Below are 21,054 nucleotides of genomic sequence, written 5' to 3' on the forward strand. Positions count from 1 at the left end.
CAATCATGTTGTCCTAGTCTAGCGGGAAAGCAACTCTGGGCGACTGCGCAATGTAGGCTAGATATTATAACGTCCCATACAGGAATTGTTAAAAAACGGAAAACAAAGGCTTAACAATTGGGTTTTGACTGTTTTGCAGCATCAAGATGACACATGTGCAATCATGTAAATAAATATCTGGAGGATTAGAGTTTATAGTTTAAAGGTCTCCACAAGAGGGCAATGCCACCCTATTTCGACGTAACTCCTGGCCTATACCATAAAATGTCCTTTAGGTTCCACCTCTGAAGGATGATGCAGGTTGCTAATACATATTCACGAATTGGGGATGTGAACATTGTGGGTGATTTCCATGTGTAGTGGAGAAATAACTGCTGTCAGTAGCTGTCAGTATAGCTAGCTAGCATGCTAACCTTATTTAGCTAACTAATGTTATAGCCACAGATGGATAAGGGAAACTTGTATCTTTGACATTGCCATCCATCTATTGTTATCTCCAAAGTTTTGGAATCTGCCATAGAAATAGACATAGATATAAAGCTCAGAGCATTTCGTATTATTCTGTATATAAATCCGAGACTCTCCATTTAGTATGATATTTTAAGCTTCTTATGGTAAGTATTAATTTGTGGATGTCCATCAGCCATTTCTTATGATATGTTTTGAATTACAATTTGTTGTGGCTAACGTTAGCTAAGTGGCTAATGTTAACGTTAGCTAGTTGGCTAACATTAGCTTGGATAGGGGTTAGGAATTAGTTAGCTAACATGCTAAGTAGCTAAAAAGTAGTAAGTAGTTGAGAAATTAATATTCAGCGAAAATGCTAAAGCCCACCTAGCAAAATGTTGTTGAAAAGACGAATATGCCCCACGTCCAATCTACTTTCAGATTCACAAATCCCTCCATGTGTTACAGACACAATATCAAATATTTGTCTATGAACAATTATACTAAGCAAGCTGGTCCTGGGGCTCTGTTCACAAACACAAACAGACCCCACAGAGCCCCAGGACAGCAACACAATTAGACCTAACCAAATCATGAGAAAACAAAAAGATAATTACTTGACACATTGGAAAGAATGAACAAAACAGAGCAAACTAGAATGCTATTTGGCCCTAAATAGAGAGTACACAGTGGCAGAATACCTGACCACTCAGACTGACCCAAACTTAACAATCATACATTACCCCAATATTTACACAGCATTTATTTACAAAAGTGCTAATTGTCATTATTCCACTACTGAAGCATGACTCCAATCAACTACTCATATTTTAAATATCCAGCGTGACAAAATATACATTTATTATTATGCCATGCCTCAACATTAAGTGAATTATTGCAAATACATACAGTATTAACAAAGGGGTTTCCATTCGGTTTTGATATTTAATTTACAGAATTCTTCAACAAGATGGGACTACATTTCTTTATTGAACCTTTATTTAACTAGGCAAGTCAGTTAAGAACAAATTCTTATTTACAATGACGGCCTACCGGGGAACAGTGGGTTAACTGCCTTGCTCAGGGGCAGAACAACAGATTTTTACTTCGTCAGCTCGGGGATTCGATCCAGCAACCTTTCAGATACTGGCCCAATGCTCTACCTGCCGCCCCGGGTAGCTTACATGGACAATTCCCACAACAAAACGCTCAGTTGTTTTCATAAGATTTTTTTTCATTTCTCAAATGAATACAACCCGGAGGTGGACAGTTCAGAAAATAGTGTGAACAGCTCTGATCGTGTGACACAAAACAAACGAACATGGTCCAAGCACACCAGGACAGTCGTGAAGAGGTCATGACAAAACCTATTCCCCCCTAGGAGACTGAAAAGATTTGGCATGGGTCCTCAGATCCTCAAAAGGTTCCACAGTTGGGGATGTTCCTGAGCGTAGCTCCTGTAGCTCTGCATCACTCAGTAGTCCCACACTCTGCTGCTGCTCCAGAGGGGGTTGGCCCAGGCGTGGCACATCGCTCGCAGCACATGGACACACACACAGTCACACACACAATCAACAACATTGTCATAAATACACATATATCATCACAACACTAAATATGTTGTTGTACACTCACCTGTATAAGTAGTGGTCTCTCCCTGTCCCGAGCCAGTTACCCCAGAAGAATCCTCAAAACACCAGTCTGGGAATTAAGTTAAACACTTCAGCTATAACAGAGGCTTTTTCAATTCCAACAATGACAGATTGAATAGACGCATAGTACAGAATGAATGACTGACTGCCCAGTTCAACATCAGTTCACAGTCTCACCTCATTCTTGTATTGGAGCAGCAGCAGTTTATGGGCGACGACAAACCGGGCCTTTTTCTTCAACACCAGGTTCCCCATGATCCTGGATCTCTGTCAGACCTATAGGAAAAATAACACTTACACTATGAGAGAAAGAGATGGGACAAAGACGCAGACAGTTTGACACCTTTTTATAACCTCAAGCTATCTCCACTTCCCTTACCTGTTGACAGCCTTCACCAACCCAGTGAGCACTCTCCAGCCAGAACTCCGGGACATTCTTCAGCAGCTTCTAGCACACCATGTCTGAGTGCGTGCAGGAGGAGAAGTGAGGGGCCAGCACATTAACCCTACACACAATTATGTAACTCTTCTGATGAATGGAAAGTGTTGCAGTTGACAATGATCAATGCAGGATGAAAACATGTTGAATGCTGCCTTGCTTACCACTGAACACAAGGCTTCCCCAGTGTATGGGCCACAAAAGTCACGGAGCAATCTTTTCCATCAGGTAACAACATAGTGCATTTGCAGTGAGTGACTCACAATAACATACACGTTTTATGTAGACAGTTAAAGGGAAAACAGCCATACATAGGCTATTAATCAGAATGTACTATATTGATATAAATCATTTGTATCTTCTGCATGGACATATAAACCTCAGAGCCTAACACGTTCTCTAGCCAGCGCATTCTAAGGATGTTAATTAAAGCTAATTAAATGCTTAGTCCAATGGTTTTTCATCCCAAATCTGTTGGTGACCACTCACCTGTGCGGGTCTATAATGCGAACATTACTCAGGTCCACTCTTACAAATGCTCTAGGATCCAGCAACGCCTTTATTTCCTGTGTAGGTTCCAGATTTTTGGAGTCAAACAGAAGGTCATGCGGAAGAGCGCACGGTGTCTCCTGTACGTGTGCATAGCCCGGTGCGGTACATCCCAGCTCCTCGTATCGGCCGGGCTAGAGTGGGCATTGAGCCAGGTGCCATGAAGCCGGCTCAACGCATCTCGTCTCCAGTGCGTCTCCTCGGGCCGGTGTACATGGCACCAACCTTACGCATGGTGTCCCCGGTTCGCCAGCACAGCCCAGTGCGGGTTATTCCACCTCCCCGCACTGGCCTGGCTACGGGGAGCATTCAACCAGATAAGGTTGGGCAGGCTCGGTGCTCAAGAGCTCCAGTACGCCTTCACGGTCCGGTCTATCCGGTACCACCTCCTCGCCCCAGCCCATTACCACCAGTGCCAACACCACGCACCAGGCTTCCAGTGCGTCTCCAGAGCCCTGTTCCTCCTCCACGCACTCGCCCTGTGGTGCGTGTCTCCAGCCCGGTACCACCAGTTCCGGCTTCACGCACCAAGCCTCCTGTGCGTCTCCAGAGTCCTATACGTCCTGTTGCTGCTCCCCGCACTAGCCTTGAGGTGCGTGTCCTTAGCCCGGTACCACCAGTTCCGGCACCACGCACCAGGCTTACTGTGCGCCTCAGCAGGCCAGAATCTGCTGTCTGCCCAGCGCCGCCTGCGCTGCCCGTCTGCCCAGCGCCGTCTGAGCTGCCGCCTGCGCTGCCCGTCTGCCCAGCGCCGTCTGAGCTGCCCGTCTGCCCAGCGCCATCTGAGCTGCCCGTCTGTCCTGAGCCTTCAAAGCCGCCCATCTGTCCTGAGCCTTCAAAGCCGCCCGTCTGTATTGAGCCTGGCCTTAGTTATCTTTGTTTTCTTTATTATTTTAGTTAGGTCATGGTGTGACATGGGGGATGTATGTGTTTTGTATTGTCTAGGGTTTTTTGTATGTTTATGGGGCAGTGTGTAGTCTAGGGTTATGTATGTCTATGGTTGCCTAGATTGGTTCTCAATTAGAGACAGCTGTCTATCGTTGTCTCTGATTGGGAACCATATTTAGGCAGCCATATTCATTAGGTAGTTCGTGGGTGATTGTCTATGTGTAGTGTTTAGTGTCAGCACTATTTGTTTGTATAGCTTCACGTTCGTCGGTTTGTTGTTTTGTTTAGTGTGTAAAGTGTTGTTCGTTTTCGTTTCGTCTTCTAATAAAAAGAAGATGTATTGCTATCACGCTGCGCCTTGGTCCTCCTCTCTTTCACAATACGACGATCGTGACAGCACTACCCTTTGTAGCGCCTTGCGGTCGGAGGCCGAGCAGTTGACATACCAGGCAGTGATGCAACCAGTCATGATGGTGCAGCTGTAGAATCTTTTGAGGATCTGAGGACCCATGCCAAATCTTTTTAGTCTCCTGAGGGGGAATAGGTTTTGTCGTGCCCTCTTCACGACTGTCTTGGTGTGCTTGGACCATGTTAGTTTGTTGGTGATGTGGACACCGAGGAACTTGAAACTCTCAGCCTGCTCCACTACAGCCCCGTCGATGAGAATGGGGGCATGCTCGGTCCTCCTTTTCCTGTAGTCATCTTCTTTGTCTTGATCACGTTGCGGGAGACGTTGTTGTCCTGGCACCATGCGGTCAGGTCTCTGACCTCCTCCCTATAGGCTGTCTCATCGTTGTCAAAATCAATTCAAATCCAATTTGATGGCCTTGAGCTAGAAGCTGTTTTTCAGTCTCTCGGTACCAGTTGTGATGCACCTGTACTGGCCTCCCTTCTGGATGGTGGCGATGTGAACAGGCAGTGGCTCGGGTGGTTGTTTCCCCTGATGATCTTTTTGGCCTTCCTGTGACATTGGGTGCTCTAGGTGTCGTGGAGGGCAGGTAGTTTTCCCCCAGTGATGCATTGTGCAGACCGCACCACCCTCTGGAGAGCCTTGCGGTTGAGGGCGGTGCAGTTGCCGTACCAGGCTGTGATACAGCCCGACACGATGCTCTCAATTGTGCATCTGTAAAAGTTTGTCAAGGTTTTTGGTAACAAGCCAAATTTCTTCAGCCTCCTGAGGTTGAAGAGGCGCTGTTGTGCCTTCTTCCCCACACTGTCTGTGTAGGTGGACCATTTCAGTTTGTCTGTGATGTGTACGCCGAGGAACTTACAACTTTCTACCTTCTCCACTGCTGTCCCTTCGATGTGGATAGGAGGGTGCTCTCTCTGCAGTTTCCTGAAGTCCACGATCATCTCCTTTGTTTTGTTGACATTGAGTGAGAGGTTGTTTTCCTGACGCCACACTCTGAGTGCCCTCACCTCCTCCCTGTCGGTGATCAGGCCTACCACTGTTGTGTCATCGGCAAACTTAATGATGGTGTTGGAGTCATGCCTGGCCATGCAGTCATGAGTGAACAGGGAGTACAGGAGGGGACTGAGCATGCACCCCTGAGGGGCCTCTGTGTTGAGGATCAGCGTGGCGGATGTGTTGTTACCTACCCTTACCACCTGGGGGCGGCCCGTCAGGAAGTCCAGGATCCAGTTATAGAGGGAGGTGTTTAGTCCCAGGGTCCTTAGCTTAGTGTTGAGCTTTGAGGGCATTATGGTGTTGAACGCTGAGCTGTAGACAGTGAATAGCATTCTCACATAGGTGTTCCTTTTGTCCAGGTGTGAAAGGGCAGTGTGGAGTTCAATAGAGATTGCATCATCTGTGGATCTGTTGGGGCAGTATACAAATTGGAGTGGGTCTAGGGTTTCTGGGATAATGGTGTTGTGAGCCATGACCAGCCTTTCAAAGCACTTCATGGCTACAGATGTGAGTGCTACGGGTCGGTAGTCATTTAGGCAAGTTACCTTAGTGTTCTTGGGCACAGGGACTATGGTGGTCTGCTTGAAACATGTTGGTATTACAGACTCAGTCAGGAACAGGTTGAAAATGTCAGTGAAGACACTTGCTAGTTGGTCAGCACATGCTCGGAGTACACGTCCTGGGAATCCATCTGGCCCTGCAGCCTTCTGAATGTTGACCTGTTTAAAGGTCTTACTCACATGAGCTACGGAGAGCATGATCACACAGTCGTCTGGAACAGCTGATGCTCTCATGCATGTTTCAATGTTACTTGCCTCAAAGCGAACATAGAAGTAATTTAGCTCGTCTGGTAGGCTCGTGTCACTGGTCAGCTCGTGGCTGTGCTTCCCTTTTGTAGTCTGTAATAGTAATTCTTGTTTTGTTGGCGACATTTTACTAATAAAAGAAAATGTACGCTTTGCCTGTTTGATGGTTCATCTGAGAGCATAGCGGGATTTCTTATAAGCTTCCGGGTTAGAGTCCCGGTCCTTGAAAGCGGCAGCTCTACCCTTTAGCTCAGTGAGGATTTTTATTTAATTTAATTTCACCTTTATTTAACCAGGTAGGCTGGTTGAGAACAAGTTCTTATTTGCAACTGCGACCTGGCCAAGATAAAGCAAAGCAGTTCGACACATACAACAACAAAGAGTTACACATGGAATAAACAAACATACAATCAAAAGTACAGTAGGAAAATCTATATACAGCATGTGCAAATGAGGTAGGATAAGAGAGGTAAGGCAATAAATAGGCCATGGCGGCCTTACAATATAGCAATTAAACACTGGAATGGTAGGATGTGCAGAATGTGCAAGTTGAGATACTGGGGTGCAAAGGAGCAAGAAAAAAAAAATACAGTATGGGGATGAGGTAGATTGGATGGGCTATTTACAGATGAGCTATGTACAGGTGCAGTGATCTGTGAGCTGCTCTGACAGCTGGTGCTTAAAGCTAGTGAAGAAGGTAAGAGTATCCAGCTTCAGAGATTTTTTCAGTTCGTTCCAGTCATTGGCAGCAGAGAACTGGAAGGAGAGACGGCCAAAGGAAGAATTGGCTTTGGGGGTGACCAGTGAGATATACCTGCTGGAGCGCGTGCTACGAGTGGGTGCTGCTATGGTGACCAGTGAGCTGAGATAAGGTGGGGCTTTACCTAGCAGAGACTTGTAGATGACCTGGAGCCAGTGGGTTTGGCGACGAGTATGAAGCGAGGGCCAGCCAACGAGAGCATACAGGTCGCAGTGGTGGGTAGTATATGGGGCTTTGGTGACAAAACGGATGGCACTGTGATAGACTGCATCCAATTTGTTGAGTAGAGTGTTGGAGGCTATTTTGTAAATGACATTGCCGAAGTCGAGGATCGGTAGGATGGTCAGTTTTACGAGGGTATGTTTAGCAGCATGAGTGAAGGATGCTTTGTAGCGAAATAGGAAGCCAATTCTAGATTTAATTTTGGATTGGAGATGTTTAATGTGAGTCTGGAAGGAAAGTTTACAGTCTAACCAGACACCTAGGTATTTGTAGTTGTCCACATATTCTAAGTCAGAACCGTCCAGAGTAGTGATGCTGGATGGGCAGGCAGGTGCGGGCAGCGATCGGTTGAAGAGCATGCATTTAGTTTTACTTGCATTTAAAAGCAGTTGGAGGCCACGGAAGGAGAGTTGTATGGCATTGAAGCTCATCTGGAGGTTAGTTAACACAGTGTCCAAAGAAGGGCCAGAGGTATACAGAATGGTGTCGTCTGCGTAGAGGTGTATCAAAGAATCACCAGAAGCGAGAGCGACATCATTGATGTATACAGAGAAGAGAGTCGGCCCCAGAATTTAACCCTGTTGGCACCCCCATAGAGACTGCCAGAGGTCAGGACAACAGGCCCTCCGATTTGACATACTGAACTCTATCAGAGAAGTAGTTGGTGAACCAAGCGAGGCAATCATTTGAGAAACCAAGGCTGTTGAGTCTGCCAATAAGAATGTTGTGATTGCCTTAGCCATGTCGATGAATACAGCTGCACATTAATGTCTCTTATCGATGGCGGTTATGATATCGTTTAGGACCTTGAGTGTGGCTGAGGTGCACCCATGACCAGCTCTGAAACCAGATTGCATTGCGGAGAAGGTACGGTGAGATTTGAAATGGTCGGTAATCTGTTTGTTAACTTGGCTTTCAAAGACCTTAGAAAGGCAGGGTAGAATAGATATAGGTCTGTAGCAGTTTGGATCTAGAGTGTCTCCTGCTTTGAAGAGGGGGGTGACCACGGCAGCTTTCCAATCTATGGGAATCTCAGATGATACGAAAGAGAGGTTGAACAGGCTAGTGATAGGGTTTGCAACAATTCCGGCAGATAATTTTAGAAAGAAAGGGTCCAGATTGTCTAGCCTGGCTGATTTGTAGGGTCCAGATTTTGCAGCTCTTTCAGAACATCAGCTATCTGGATTTGGGTGAAGGAGAAGTGTCACGTTCGTTTAAAGATGGATTGGACCAAAGTGCAGCGTGGTAGGCGTACATCATAAATGTATTAAATGAACACCAAAAACAAGAAAGAATAAACGACAAGTAAAGTTTTGTAGCGCTAACACAGCAACTAACCAAAAACAAGATCCCACAAACTAAAGGTGGAAAAAAGGCTGCCTAAGTATGATCCCCAATCAGAGACAACGATAGACAGCTGCCTCTGATTGGAAACCATACCCGGCCAACAAAGAAATAGAGAAACTAGAATGCTCACCCAAATAAAAAGGCTCTCTAAGGGCGTGACAGGGAGGTTTGGGCGAGTTGCTGTGGGGAGCGCAGGGCTGTTGACCGGGGTAGGGGTAGCCAGGTGGAAAGCATGGCCAGCCGTAGAAAAATGCTTATAGAAATTCTCAATTATTGTGGATTTATCGGTAGTGACTGTGTTTCCTAGCCTCAGTGCAGTGGGCAGCTGGGAGGAGGTGCTCTTATTCTCCATGGACTTTACAGTGTCCCAGAACTTTTTTGAGTTTGTACTACAGGATGCAAATTTCTGTTTGAAAAAGCTAGCCTTAACTTTCCTAACTGCCTGTGTATATTGGTTCCTAACTTCCCTGAAAAGTTGCATATCACAAGGGCTATTCGATGCTAATGCAGAACGCCACAGGATGTTTTTGTGCTGGTCAAGGGCAGACAGGTCTGGAGTGAACCAAGGGCTATATCTATTCCTGGTTCAAATTTTTTTGAATGGAGCATGCTTATTTAAGATGGTGAGGAAGGCACTTTTTTAAAGAATAACCAGGCATCCTCTACTGACGGGATGAGGTCAATGTCATTCCAGGATACACCGGCCAGGTCGATTAGAAAGGCCTGTTTGCTGAAGTGTTTTGGGGAGCGTTTGACAGTGATGAGGGGTGGTCGTTTGACCGCAGACCCATTACGGATGCAGGCAATGAGGCAGTGATCGCTGAGATCTTGGTTGAAAACAGCAGAGGTGTATTTGGAGGGCAAGTTAGTTAGGATGATATCTATGAGGGTGGCCGTGTTTACGGATTTGGGGTTGTACCTGGTAGGTTCATAGATCATTTGTGTGAGATTGAGGGCATCAAGCTTAGATTGTAGGATGGCCGGGGTGTTAAACATGTCCCAGTTTAGGTCACCTAGCAGCACGAGCTCAGAAAATAGATGGGGGGCAATCAATTCACATATGGTGTCCAGGACACAGCTGGGGGCAGAGGGTGGTCTATAGCAAGTGGCAACGGTGAGAGACTTGTTTCTGGAAAGGTGAATTTTTAGAAGTAGAAGCTCGAATTGTTTTGGTACAGACCTGGATAGTAAGATAGAACTCTGCAGGCTATCTCTGCAGTAGATTGCAACACCGCCCCCTTTGGCAGTTCTATCTTGGCGGAAAATGTTATAGTTAGGGATGGAAATTTTAGGGGTTTTGGTGGTTTTCCTAAGCCAGGATTCAGACACGGCTAAGACATCTGGGTTGGCAGAATGTGCTAAAGCAGTGAATAAAGCAGACTTAGGGAGTAGGCTTCTAATTTTAACCTCTCTAGGGTACGTGAGACGTTAGCATCCCACCTCTTCAACAGCCAGTGAAACTGCAGGGTGCCAAATTCAAATACAGAAATACTCATTATAAAAATTCAGAAAACAAAACATATTTTACATAGGTTTAAAATTAACTTCTTGTGAATTCAACCATGGTGTCAGATTTAAAAAATTATTTACGGTGAAAGCATACCTTACGATTATTTGAGAACATCGCCCAGCAGACAAATCATTACAAACAGTAACCAGCCAAGTAGAAGAGTTACACAAGTCAGAAATAGAGATAAAATGAATCCCTTACCTTTGATGATCTTCATATGGGTGCACTCAGAAGACATTCATTTACTCAATAAATGTTCCTTTTGTTCGATAAAGTCTCTTTTTATATCCAAAAACCTCAGTTTTGTTCGCGCGTTTTCTTCAGTAATCCACAGGCTCAAACGCAGTCAAAACAGGCAAACAAAAAATTGTAATTGTATCCGTAAAGTTCATAGAAACATGTCGAACGATGTTTATATTCAATCCTCAGGTTGTTATTAGCCGAAATAATCAATAATATTTCAACCGGACAATAACGTCGTCAATATAAAAGGTAAACAAGAAAGGCACTCTCTCTGGTCGCGCGCATGAAAAATCTCTGTGACACGGCAGGTCCACTCATTCAGACTGCTCTTATTCCCTCATTTTTCAGAATACAAGCCTGAAAAAATGTCTAAAGACTGTTGACATCTAGTGGAAGGCATAGGAACTGCAATTTGAGTCCTAAGTCAATGGATACTGTAATGGCATTGAATAGAAAACTACAAAACCAACAAAAAAAATACTTCCTGAATGGATTTTTCTCAGGTTTTTGCCTGCCAAATCAGTTCTGTTATACTCACAGACACTATTTTAACAGTTTTGGAAACATTAGAGTGTTTCTATCCAAATCTACCAGTTATATGCATATCATATCTTCTGGGCCCGAGTAGCAGGCAGTTTAATTTGGGCATGCTATTCATCCAAAATTCCGAATGCTGCCCCCTACCCTAGAGAAGTTAACATGCATGAAACCAAGGATTTTACGGTTACAGAAGTCAACAAATGAGAGCACCTGGGGAGTAGGAGTGGAGTTAGGCACTGCAGGTCCTGGATCCACCTCTACATCACCAGAGGAACAGAGGAGAAGTAGGATAATGGTACGGCTAAAGGCTATAAGAACTGGCCGTCTAGCATGTTCGGAACAGAGAGTAAAGGGAGCAGGTTTCTGGGCACGATAGCATAGATTCAAGGCATAATGTACAGACAAAGGTATGGTAGGAAGAGAGAGAGTACATTGGAGGTAAACCTAGGCATTGAGTAATGATGAGAGAGATATAGTCTCTAGAGATGTTTAAACCAGGTGATGTCATTGCATATGTGGGAGGTGGAACAACATGGTTGGTTAAGGCATATTGAGCAGGGCTAGAGACTCTACAGTGAAATAAGACAGTAATCACTAACCAGGACAGTAATGGACAAGGCATATTGATATTAGAGAGAGGCATGCGTAGCCAAGTGATCATATGGGTCCAGTGGGTGGTTGGGCTGGCTGGGGACACGGCAATTCAGACAGTTAACAGGCCGGGGCTAGCAAGCTAGCAGTTAGCAGGCCGGGGATAGCAAGCTAGCATAAGGGCCTTAGATGGACGTCGCGATGGAGGAAAGTCTGTTTTTGCCTCCTCGTGCGGTGACGTCGATAGACCAGTCGTGGAATTAGTAGGGTTCCAAGTAGCAGAGGGGTCCAAGTCCAATTGGCAAAATGGGTATAGTGGTCCAAGAAACTGGCCGATGGATCAGCTAACAGTCCAATATGCTCTAGATAGCTAGCAGGCCGCGGTTAGCAGAATGGGCCTTCATGGGACGTAGCACCTGAGGGGCCTGTTGGGATCCTCGGGCAGATTATGTCGGTATTCCAGTCGTGAAGGATCGGCGGGTTTCCGTGCCCCGTACCGGCAGTAGAAGGGGTGTGGATATTGTAGCCGAGGAGTGGGCTTTAGGAGTAGCCCAGGAGCCCTAGCCGGGAGATGGGTCTAGCATGGGCTAGCTCCAGGCTAGTCGGTGCTAGCTCCGGGATGGAAACGTTAGCCAGGAGTAGTCAACCCGGGTTGCGGTTAGCTAGCTGCGATGATCCAGATGAAAAGGTTCAGAGTTTGCGGTAGGAATCCGGGGATATGGAGAGAAAAATATGTCCGGTATGCTCTGGTTTGAAATGCGTTTTACGAACTGGTGAGAGCTGTTTGAGCTAAAGGTTAGCTGATGACCGCTAGCAGTGGTTAGCTGACTGATAGCTGATAGCTGATAGCTAGTTAGCTAGCTAGCTTCAGTTGAGGTATTCCAGTTCGGAGGTAAATAGAAATACTTCAGAAAAAAAAACAGATCCACACCACATTGGGTGAGGCAGGTTGCAGGAGAGTATTTTGAAGTTGAGGTTTAGGAAAAATATTAAAAAGAATGTGAAGAAAAATATATAAAAAATATATATACATGGGACGAGACAAGACAAAGACGTCTGACTGCTACGCCATCTTCGATTGAGCATGTTGCCTGTAATCCATAGCTTCAGGTCGGGGTATGTATGTACAGTCACTGTGGGGACGACGTCATCGATGCACTTATTGATGAAGCCAGTGACTGATGTGGTATACTCAATGCCATCAAAAGAATCCCGGAACATATTCCAGACTGTGCTAGCAAAACACTCCTGTAGCTTAGGATCTGCTTCATCTGACCACTTTTTTATTGACCGAGTCACTGGTGCTTCCTGCTTTAGTTTTTGCTTGTAAGCAGGAATCAGGAGAAAATAATTATGGTCAGATTTACCAAATGGAGGGCGAGCGAGAGCTTTGTACGTGTCTCTGTGTGTGGAGTAAAGGTGGTCTAGAGTTTTGCACATTTAACATGCTGGTAGAAATGAGGTAAAATGGATTTAAGTTTCCCTGCATTAAAGTCCACCACCACTAGGAGCTCCTCCTTTGGATGAGCGTTTTCCTGTTTGCTTATGCCCGTATACAGCCCATTGAGTGCAATCTTAGTGCCAGCATTGGTTTGTGGTGGTAAATAGACAGCTACGAGAATATAGATGAAAACTCTCTTGGTAAATAGTGTGGTCTACAGCTTATCAAGAGATACTCTACCTCAGGCGAGCAAAACCTTGAGACTTACTTAGATTTCGTGCACCAGCTGTTGTTTACAAATATACATAGACCGCCACCCCTTGTCTTACCAGAAGCTGCTGTTCTATCCTGCCGAAAGAGCGTAAATCCCGCCAGCTGTATGTTATTCATGTCGTTGTTCATCATTCATGTCGTTGTTCAGCCACGACTCGGTGAAACATAAGATATTAGTTTTTAATGTCCCGTTGGTAGGATATACGTGCACGCGTATCTATTTTATTATCCAATGATTGTACGTTGGCTAATAAGACCGATGGTAAGATTACCCACTCGCCGTCGGATCCTTACAAGGCACCAGACCTACGTCCCCGATATCTTTGTCTCTTTCTCCTGCGAATGACAGGAATGAGGGCCTTGTAGGGTGTCTGGAGTAAATCCTTTGCGTCCTTCTCGTTAAAGAAAAATCTTCTTTCAGTACGGGGTGAGTAATCGCTGTCCTGATATCTAGAAGCTATTTTCGGTCATAAGAGACTTGTGGCTGAAACAGTATGTACAAAATAAGTTACAAATAACGTGAAATAACACACACAATAGCACAATTGGTTAGGGGACCGTAAAACAGCAGCTATCTCCTCCGGCACCATTATCAAAGCAGGGGGTGTAAAGCCATAATACGATAATGTCAAAAGCCACACGTAAGTCTAACAAAACAGCTCTCGTTTTATCATCAATTTCTCTCATCTGTCATTTGTGTAAGTGCTGTGCTTGTTGAATGTCCTTCCCTATAAGTGTACTGAAAGTCTGTTGTCAATTTGTTTACAGTAAAATTGCATTGTATCTAGTCAAACACATTTTTTTCCAAAAGTTGGTTGGTAACAGGCTGATTGGTCAGCTATTTGAGCCAGTAAAGGGAGCTTTACTATTCTTGGGTAGCGGAATTCCTTTTGCTTCCCTCCAGGCCTGATGGTGCACACTTTCTATGGGGCTTTGATTGAAGATATGGCAAATATGAGTGGAATTATCATCTGCTATTATCCTCCGAAAATGTCCATCCAAGTTGTCAGACACTGGTGGCTTGTCATTGTTGATAGACAACAGTCATTTTTTTATTGCTTCCACACTCACTTTATGTAATTCAAAATTACAATGCTTGTCTTTTATAATTGAATACGTTATACTTGTGTAGTGTCAGAGTTTGTTGCTGGGATCTCATGCCAAGGTTTGCTAATCTTGCCAATGAACAAAATAATTGAAGTAATTGGCAATACCAGTGGGTTTTGTGATGAATGAGCCATCTGATTCAATAAATGGTGGAGCTGAGTTTGCCTTGTTGCCCAAAATTTCATTTAAGGTGTTCCAAAGCTATTTACTATCATTCTTTATATCATACAGTGCCTTGCAAAAGTATTCATCCCCCTTGGCGTTTTTACTATTTTGTTGCATTACAACCTGTAATTGAAATAGATTTTTATTTGGATTTCATGTAATGGACATACATAAAATAGTCCAAATTGGTGAAGTGAAATGAAAAAAATAACTTGTTTCATAAAATCCTAAAAAATAGAAAACGGAAAAGTGGTGCATGCATATGTAATCACCCCCTTTGCTATGAAGCCCCTAAATAAGATATGGTACAACCAATTACCTTCAGAAGTCACATAATTAGTTAAATAAAGTCCCCCTGTGTGCAATCTAAGTGTCACACGATCTGTCACATGATCTCAGTATATATACACCTGTTCTGAAAGACCCCAGAGTCTGCAACACCACAAAGCAAGGGGCACCATGAAGACCAAGGAGCTCTCCAAACAAGTCAGGGACAAAGTTGTGTAGAAGTACAGATCAGGGTTGGGTTATAAAAAAATATCAGAAATTTTGAACATCCCAAGGACCACCATTAAATCCATTATTAAAAAATGGAAAGAATATGGCACCACAACAAACCTGCCAAGAAAGGGCTGCCCACCAAAACTCACAGATCAGGCAAGGAGGACATTAATCAGAGAGGCAACAAAGAGACCAAAGATAACCCTGAAGGAGCTGCAAAATTCCACAGCGGAGTGGTCCATAGGACCACTTTAAGCCATACACTCCACAGAGCTGGGCTTTACGGAAGAGTGGCCAGAAAAAAGCCATTGCTTAAAGAAAAAAATAAGCAAACGCGTTTGGTGTTCGCCAAAAGGCATCTGGTCAGATGAGACTAAAATGTTGCTTTTTGGCCATCAAGGAAGATGCTGTTTCTGGCACAAACCCAACACCTCTCATCACCCGGAGAACACCATCCCCACAGTGAAGCATGGTGGTGGCAGCATAATGCTGTGGGGATGTTTTTCATCGGCAGGGACTGGGAAACTGGTCAGAATTTAAGGAATGATGGATGGCGCTAAATACAGGGAAATTCTTGAGGGAAACCTATTTCAGTCTTCCAGATATTTGAGACTGGGATGGAGGTTCACCTTCCAGCAGGACAATGACCCTAAGCAAACTGCTAAACCAACACTCAAGTGTTTTAAGGGGAAACATTTAAATGTCTTGGAATGGCCTAGTCAAAGCCCAGACCTCAATCCAATTGAGAATCTGTGGAATGACTTAAAGATTGCTGTACACCAGCGGAACCCATCCAACTTGAAGGAGCTGGAGCAGTTTTGCCTCGAAGAATGGGCAAAAATCCCAGTAGCTAGATTTGCCAAGCTTACAGAGACATACCCCAAGAGACTTGCAGCTGTAATTGCTGCAAAAGGTGGCTCTACAAAGTATTGACTTTGGGGGGGGGGGGGGGGGATAGTTATGTACGCTCAAGTTTTCTGATTTTTAAAAACGTATTTCTTGTTTGTTTCACACAAAAAAATATTTTGCATCTTCAAAGTGGTAGGCATGTTATGTAAATCAAATGATACAAACCCCCCAAAAATCAATTTTAATTTCAGGTTGTAAGGCAACAAAATAGGAAAAATGCCAAGGGGGGTGAATACTTTCGCAAGCCACTGTATATCTTTGTTTCATAGTATAGTTTCTTCTTCTTTTTATTCAGTTTAGTCACATGATTTCTCAATTTGCAGTACATTTGCCAATTGGTTGTGCAGCCAGACGTATTTGTCATTGTTTTTGCCTCATCCCTCTCAATCAGACCATTTTTCAATTCCTCATCAACCCACAGGGATTTAACAATTTGTACAGTCATTTTCTTAATGTAACTGGAATAAGCAATTTTATAAATGTCTGAAGTGCAGCATCTGGTTGCTCCTCATTACAAACCACAGACCAACACATATTCTTTACATCAACAACATAGGAATCACTACAAAACGTATTGTATGGCCTCTTATATTAGGCCCAGCCTTTGGAACTTAGATTTTCCTAGATATGGCTACTAAATTGTGATCACTACATCTGATGGATTTGCATACTGCTTTAAAGCAAATTTTAGCAGCCTTAGTAAAGATGTGATCAATACATGTTGATGATTTCATTCCTGTACTGTATGTAACTACCCTGGTAGGTTGACTGATAACCTGAGCCAGGTAGCAGGCGCTAGTTACAGTTTGAAGCTTTTTCTTGGGTTGGCAGCTTGATGAAAGCCAGTCAATTTAAATCCCCCAGCTCTCTGTTGATATCACATAAAATATCAAGCATTTTACACATGATATTCAGATACTGACTGTTAGCACTTGGTGGTCTATAGCAGCTTCCCACAAGAAAGGGCATTAGGTGAGGCAGATGAACCTGTAGCCATATTACTTCAACAGTATTCAACATAAGATCGTCTCTGAGCTTTACAGGAATGTGGTTCTGAATATAAATGTCAACACCTCCACCATTGGCAATTCTGTATTTTCTGTATATCTTATAACCATGTATTGCTACCACTCTATCATCAAAGGTATTATCTAAGTAAGTATCAGTGATTGTCAGAATATGAATGTCATCTGTTTTCTAGCAAATTATTGATTTCAGGAACCTATATTTCTTAAGCTACATATGTAAACCTGGGCTATTTTTATCACTTTTCTGGGATGCTTGATTGTTTTCATTGTTTTACTGGGATGCTTATCAGAAGTAGACATGCTCGTGGTATTTATGTTTGTGCAGGGTGAGCTGCACAAAGTGGACTTCCTACTAGGGTACACAGTGCTAACAGTATAACTCTGGTTCATAGGCACATGATTACTGCATACAATAGCTGTAGGATCAGCAGAGGCATTCAGTGCAGTTAGAGGGATATAAATTATGTTACTTACTGTACATTGTGTATTGCAATGCCCCTGGGATAATGTACATTTGCCAAAGCATTATGACAACTCAGCGACACTATGGTAGGGATTAACTGAGCTGGGCTTGGGTCATTTATAAGTAATTGTCTCAACGCAGCCTTATAATGCTGTGAAAGGATCCAGGAACCCAAATGATTTGGGTGGATCCCATCCTCCTTAGCTTTGTTTCCAGAAGGTTTAAAAAATGCTCAAAAAATGTAACACCCACATAGCTGCAGTAGGTCAGGGTGGCTGCAGAACTGTCTCAGCCTGACCAGCATAGCTAGAACATCCGTGTAGTTTTGAGGACGGTTCCTTCTGCAACGTACCTTCTGATTTATGGTGTGTCCCTCTGTGCGTGCCAGCTCGTATTCCTCCCTTTCTGTGTCAGCTCCACCTCTTATATACTGACGCTCCTCTCCGGCAGAGAGACCAGAGGCCGCCCACACACACGGCTGTTCTTCGTACAGCGCAGCGTGATACACTTCACCAGGGCCTGCCGGTTCTGAAGGGCGGTCCTGTCCCCCTGTGTGACAGGCCTCTGTACGACTCTCTCACGTGACAGGCCTCTGTTCCACCACTCTCTCACGTTGAACGGCTTCAGATGCAGACTGATCCCTCTGAAATTGAAAAAACTAAAACACTAAGTAAGTGTTAATGGAAGGGGATGCAAATAGCCTGGCTAGCCTATATTAATCATGGTATTATGTGATGACAGGTGCTGACCTAGTCTAATTAACTGTAGGCTTTATGTGGCTAGTAACCTTAGAGCGGTATCCGACTACTCATACTAACCGCACTAACCTTTCTATTTGTGACCTAACCTATTGTGGAGGCCAGATCATCTGATGCAGCACTCCATCACCCTCCTTGGTCAAATAGACCTTACACAGCCTGGAAGGGTGTTTTGGGTCATTGTCCTGTTGAAAAACAAATGATAGTCCCACTAAGCGCAAACCAGATGGGATGGCATATTGATGCAGAATGCTGTAGTAGCCATGCTGATTAAGTGTGCCTTGAATTCTAAATAAATCACAGACAGTGTGGTGGTTAATTTATTTACTATCAAATGAGGAGAGACAAACTTATCACACAAGTCAGAGTTATACTTAAACTAAATCTTTATTCACGTATTAATAAGGGAGCAGGTCAATACAACACACACATTTAAAGTGAATCGATTGAGTGCTCTATGATAATGATGGCTGGTCAACGTTGAGAGCCCCAAGACAAAGATACAAAGGTATTTTATAGCCAAGATACACCCCCTTCAGTCTACATGCCAAACAACAGATGTATGGAATGGGTCACAAGGTTAAGATGTGTATGAAAGATACTTATAATTCACAGCAGACAGTATCTTCTGTAAAAAAAATCTCATTGTGTAGAGACCAGGGTCTGGCCCTGGAGTCATCTCTCCTTGGTACCTTATAGAACAGAAACATTAACTCATGCTATGGAATTTAGTCTCTTTAGGTTTTATCACCCAACAGACATCAAAAATCTCCTGTCAGTGTTACATCTCCCAGAGGCCCACTTTCAGTTCACACAGACACAATAGAGTTATAAGAACCCTCTATTCTGTTGCATAAAACAACCATTTGATTCAATAAAAGTATTATAACATAATCTTGTAATTTCTCTCACATTCCCCCACGGACCGACCCTGGCGCGCATGACCCACCGCGTCACTGAATACTTTGTTGATCTGCTCCTCGGAAGGCAACCACCAGTCAGGGTTGGAGGCACCGTGCATTCGGATAAACTCTGAGGAGTAAAACAGAGACAAGTAAATATTTGTTAAGATTAGGTTTTTTGGTTTTATGAATAATCAACAATGAAAACAATTCGATTTTGCAAACATCTGTTCACACATCTCTTTGGGAGTGTACATGTTGCTGTAGTACACATACTGTACCTTTATTAGCATACCAGTTGCCCTTTAACCCTAAAAGCATCCCAAGGGGTCAAAAATGTCATAATTTCTAAACCCTTTTTTATCCTTTTGAAATGTTATGACTTTGTCAATAAACGTGTTGCCAACAAAATAAAAACATTTACCATAATTTCTGTTTTAACATGGAGGAATCTATCTTTTGAATACTAGTGGTGTATACTAAGCTTGTAACTCAAAATTATATATTTTATATTAGAGTTGTGTATGCTGTTCACACACATACAGTTGAAGTCGGAAGTTTACATACACCTTAGCCAAATACATTTAAACTCAGTTTTTCACAATTCCTGACATTTAATCCTAGTAAAAATTCCCTGTCTTAAGTCAGTTAGGATCACCACTTTATTTTAAGAATGTGAAATGTCAGAATAATAGTAGAGAGAATGATTTATTTCAGCTTTCATTTCTTTCATCACATTCCCAGTGGGTCAGAAGTTTACATACACTCAATTAGTATTTGGTAGCATTGTCTTTAAATTGTTTAACTTGGGTCAAACGTTTTGGGTAGCTTTCCACAAGCTTCCCACAATAAGCTGGGTGAATTTTGGCACATTCCTCCTGAGAGAGCTGGTGTAACTGAGTCAGGTTTGTAGGCCTCCTTGCTCGCACACGCTTTTTCAGTTTTGCCCACAAACTTTCTACAGGATTGAGGTCAGGGCTTTGTGGTGGCCACTAAAAATACCTTGAATTTGTTGTCCTTAAGCCATTTTGCCACAACTTTGGAAGTATGCTTGCGGTCATTGTCCATTTGGAAGACCCATTTGTGACCAAGCTTTAACTTCCTGACTGATGTCTTGAGATGTTGCTTCAATATATCCACATAATTTTCCTGCCTCATGATGCCATCTATTTTGTGAAGTGGACCAGTCCCTCCTGCAGCAAAGCACCCCCACAACATGATGCTGCCACCCCCGTGCTTCACGGTCGGGATGGTGTTCTTCAGCTTGCAAGCCTCCCCCGTTTTCCTCCAAATATAACGATGGTCATTATGGCCAAACAGTTCTATTTTTATTTCATCAGACCAGAGGACATTTCTCCAAAAAGAATGATCTTTGTCCCCATGTGCAGTTGCAAACCGTAGTCTGGCTTTTTTTATGGCGGTTTTGGAGCAGTGGCTTCTTCCTTGCTGAGCGGCCTTTCAGGTTATGTCGATATAGGACTCGTTTTACTGTGGATATAGATACTTTTGTACCTGTTTCCTCCAGCATCTTCACAAGGTCCTTTCCTTTTGTTCCGGGATTGATTTGCACTTTTCGCACCAAAGTATGTGTATCTCTAGGAGACAGAACCTCCTTCCTAAGCGGTATGACACCTGCGTGGTTCCATGGTGTTTATACTTGTGTACTATTGTTTGTACAGATGAACGTGGTACCTTCAGGCGTTTGGAAATTGCTCCCAAGGATAAGCCAGACTTTTTCATGAGGTCTTGACTGATTTCTTTTGATTTTCCCATGATGTCAAGCAAAGATGCACTGAGTTTGAAGGTAGGCCTTGAACCACATCCACAGGTACACCTCCAATTGACTCAAATGATGTCAATTAGCCTATCCGAAGTTTCTAAAGCCATGACATCCTTTTCTGGAATTTTCCAAGCTGTTTAAAGGCACAGTCAACTTAGTGTATTTAAACTTCTGACCCACTGGAATTGTGATACAGTGAAATAATCTGTCTGTAAACAATTGTTGGAAAAATGACTTGTGTCATGCACAAAGTAGATGTCCTAACCGACTTGCCAAAACTATTGTTGAAACATTTGTTTTAATGACTCCAACCTAAGTGTATTTA

The 21,054-nt window shown here is 43.6% G+C and overlaps 1 protein-coding gene and 1 long non-coding RNA gene across 2 annotated transcripts in view; both read right to left on the bottom strand.

Annotated features, from left to right (window-relative positions):
• Window positions 1-1,558: 1,558 nt before the first annotated feature.
• LOC120044439 lies at window positions 1,559-2,709 on the bottom strand. The gene is made up of 3 exons (XR_005476550.1): window positions 2,479-2,709; window positions 2,277-2,375; window positions 1,559-2,148 (listed from the first exon to the last, which is right to left on the bottom strand). It is a non-coding gene; the product is annotated as an uncharacterized LOC120044439 (long non-coding RNA).
• Window positions 2,710-18,912: 16,203 nt separating this feature from the next.
• Window positions 18,913-21,054, bottom strand: part of LOC120043953 (BEN domain-containing protein 4-like) — a 48,487-nt gene continuing 46,345 nt past the window's right edge. The window contains exon 5 of the mRNA XM_038988549.1: window positions 18,913-19,079. Coding sequence (XP_038844477.1) covers window positions 18,931-19,079 — 149 coding nt within the window. The 3' untranslated portion in view covers window positions 18,913-18,930. The remainder of the gene's footprint in view (window positions 19,080-21,054) is intronic.

The sequence above is a fragment of the Salvelinus namaycush genome, chromosome 3 (genome assembly GCF_016432855.1).
Source record: "Salvelinus namaycush isolate Seneca chromosome 3, SaNama_1.0, whole genome shotgun sequence".
NCBI lineage: Eukaryota > Metazoa > Chordata > Actinopteri > Salmoniformes > Salmonidae > Salvelinus > Salvelinus namaycush.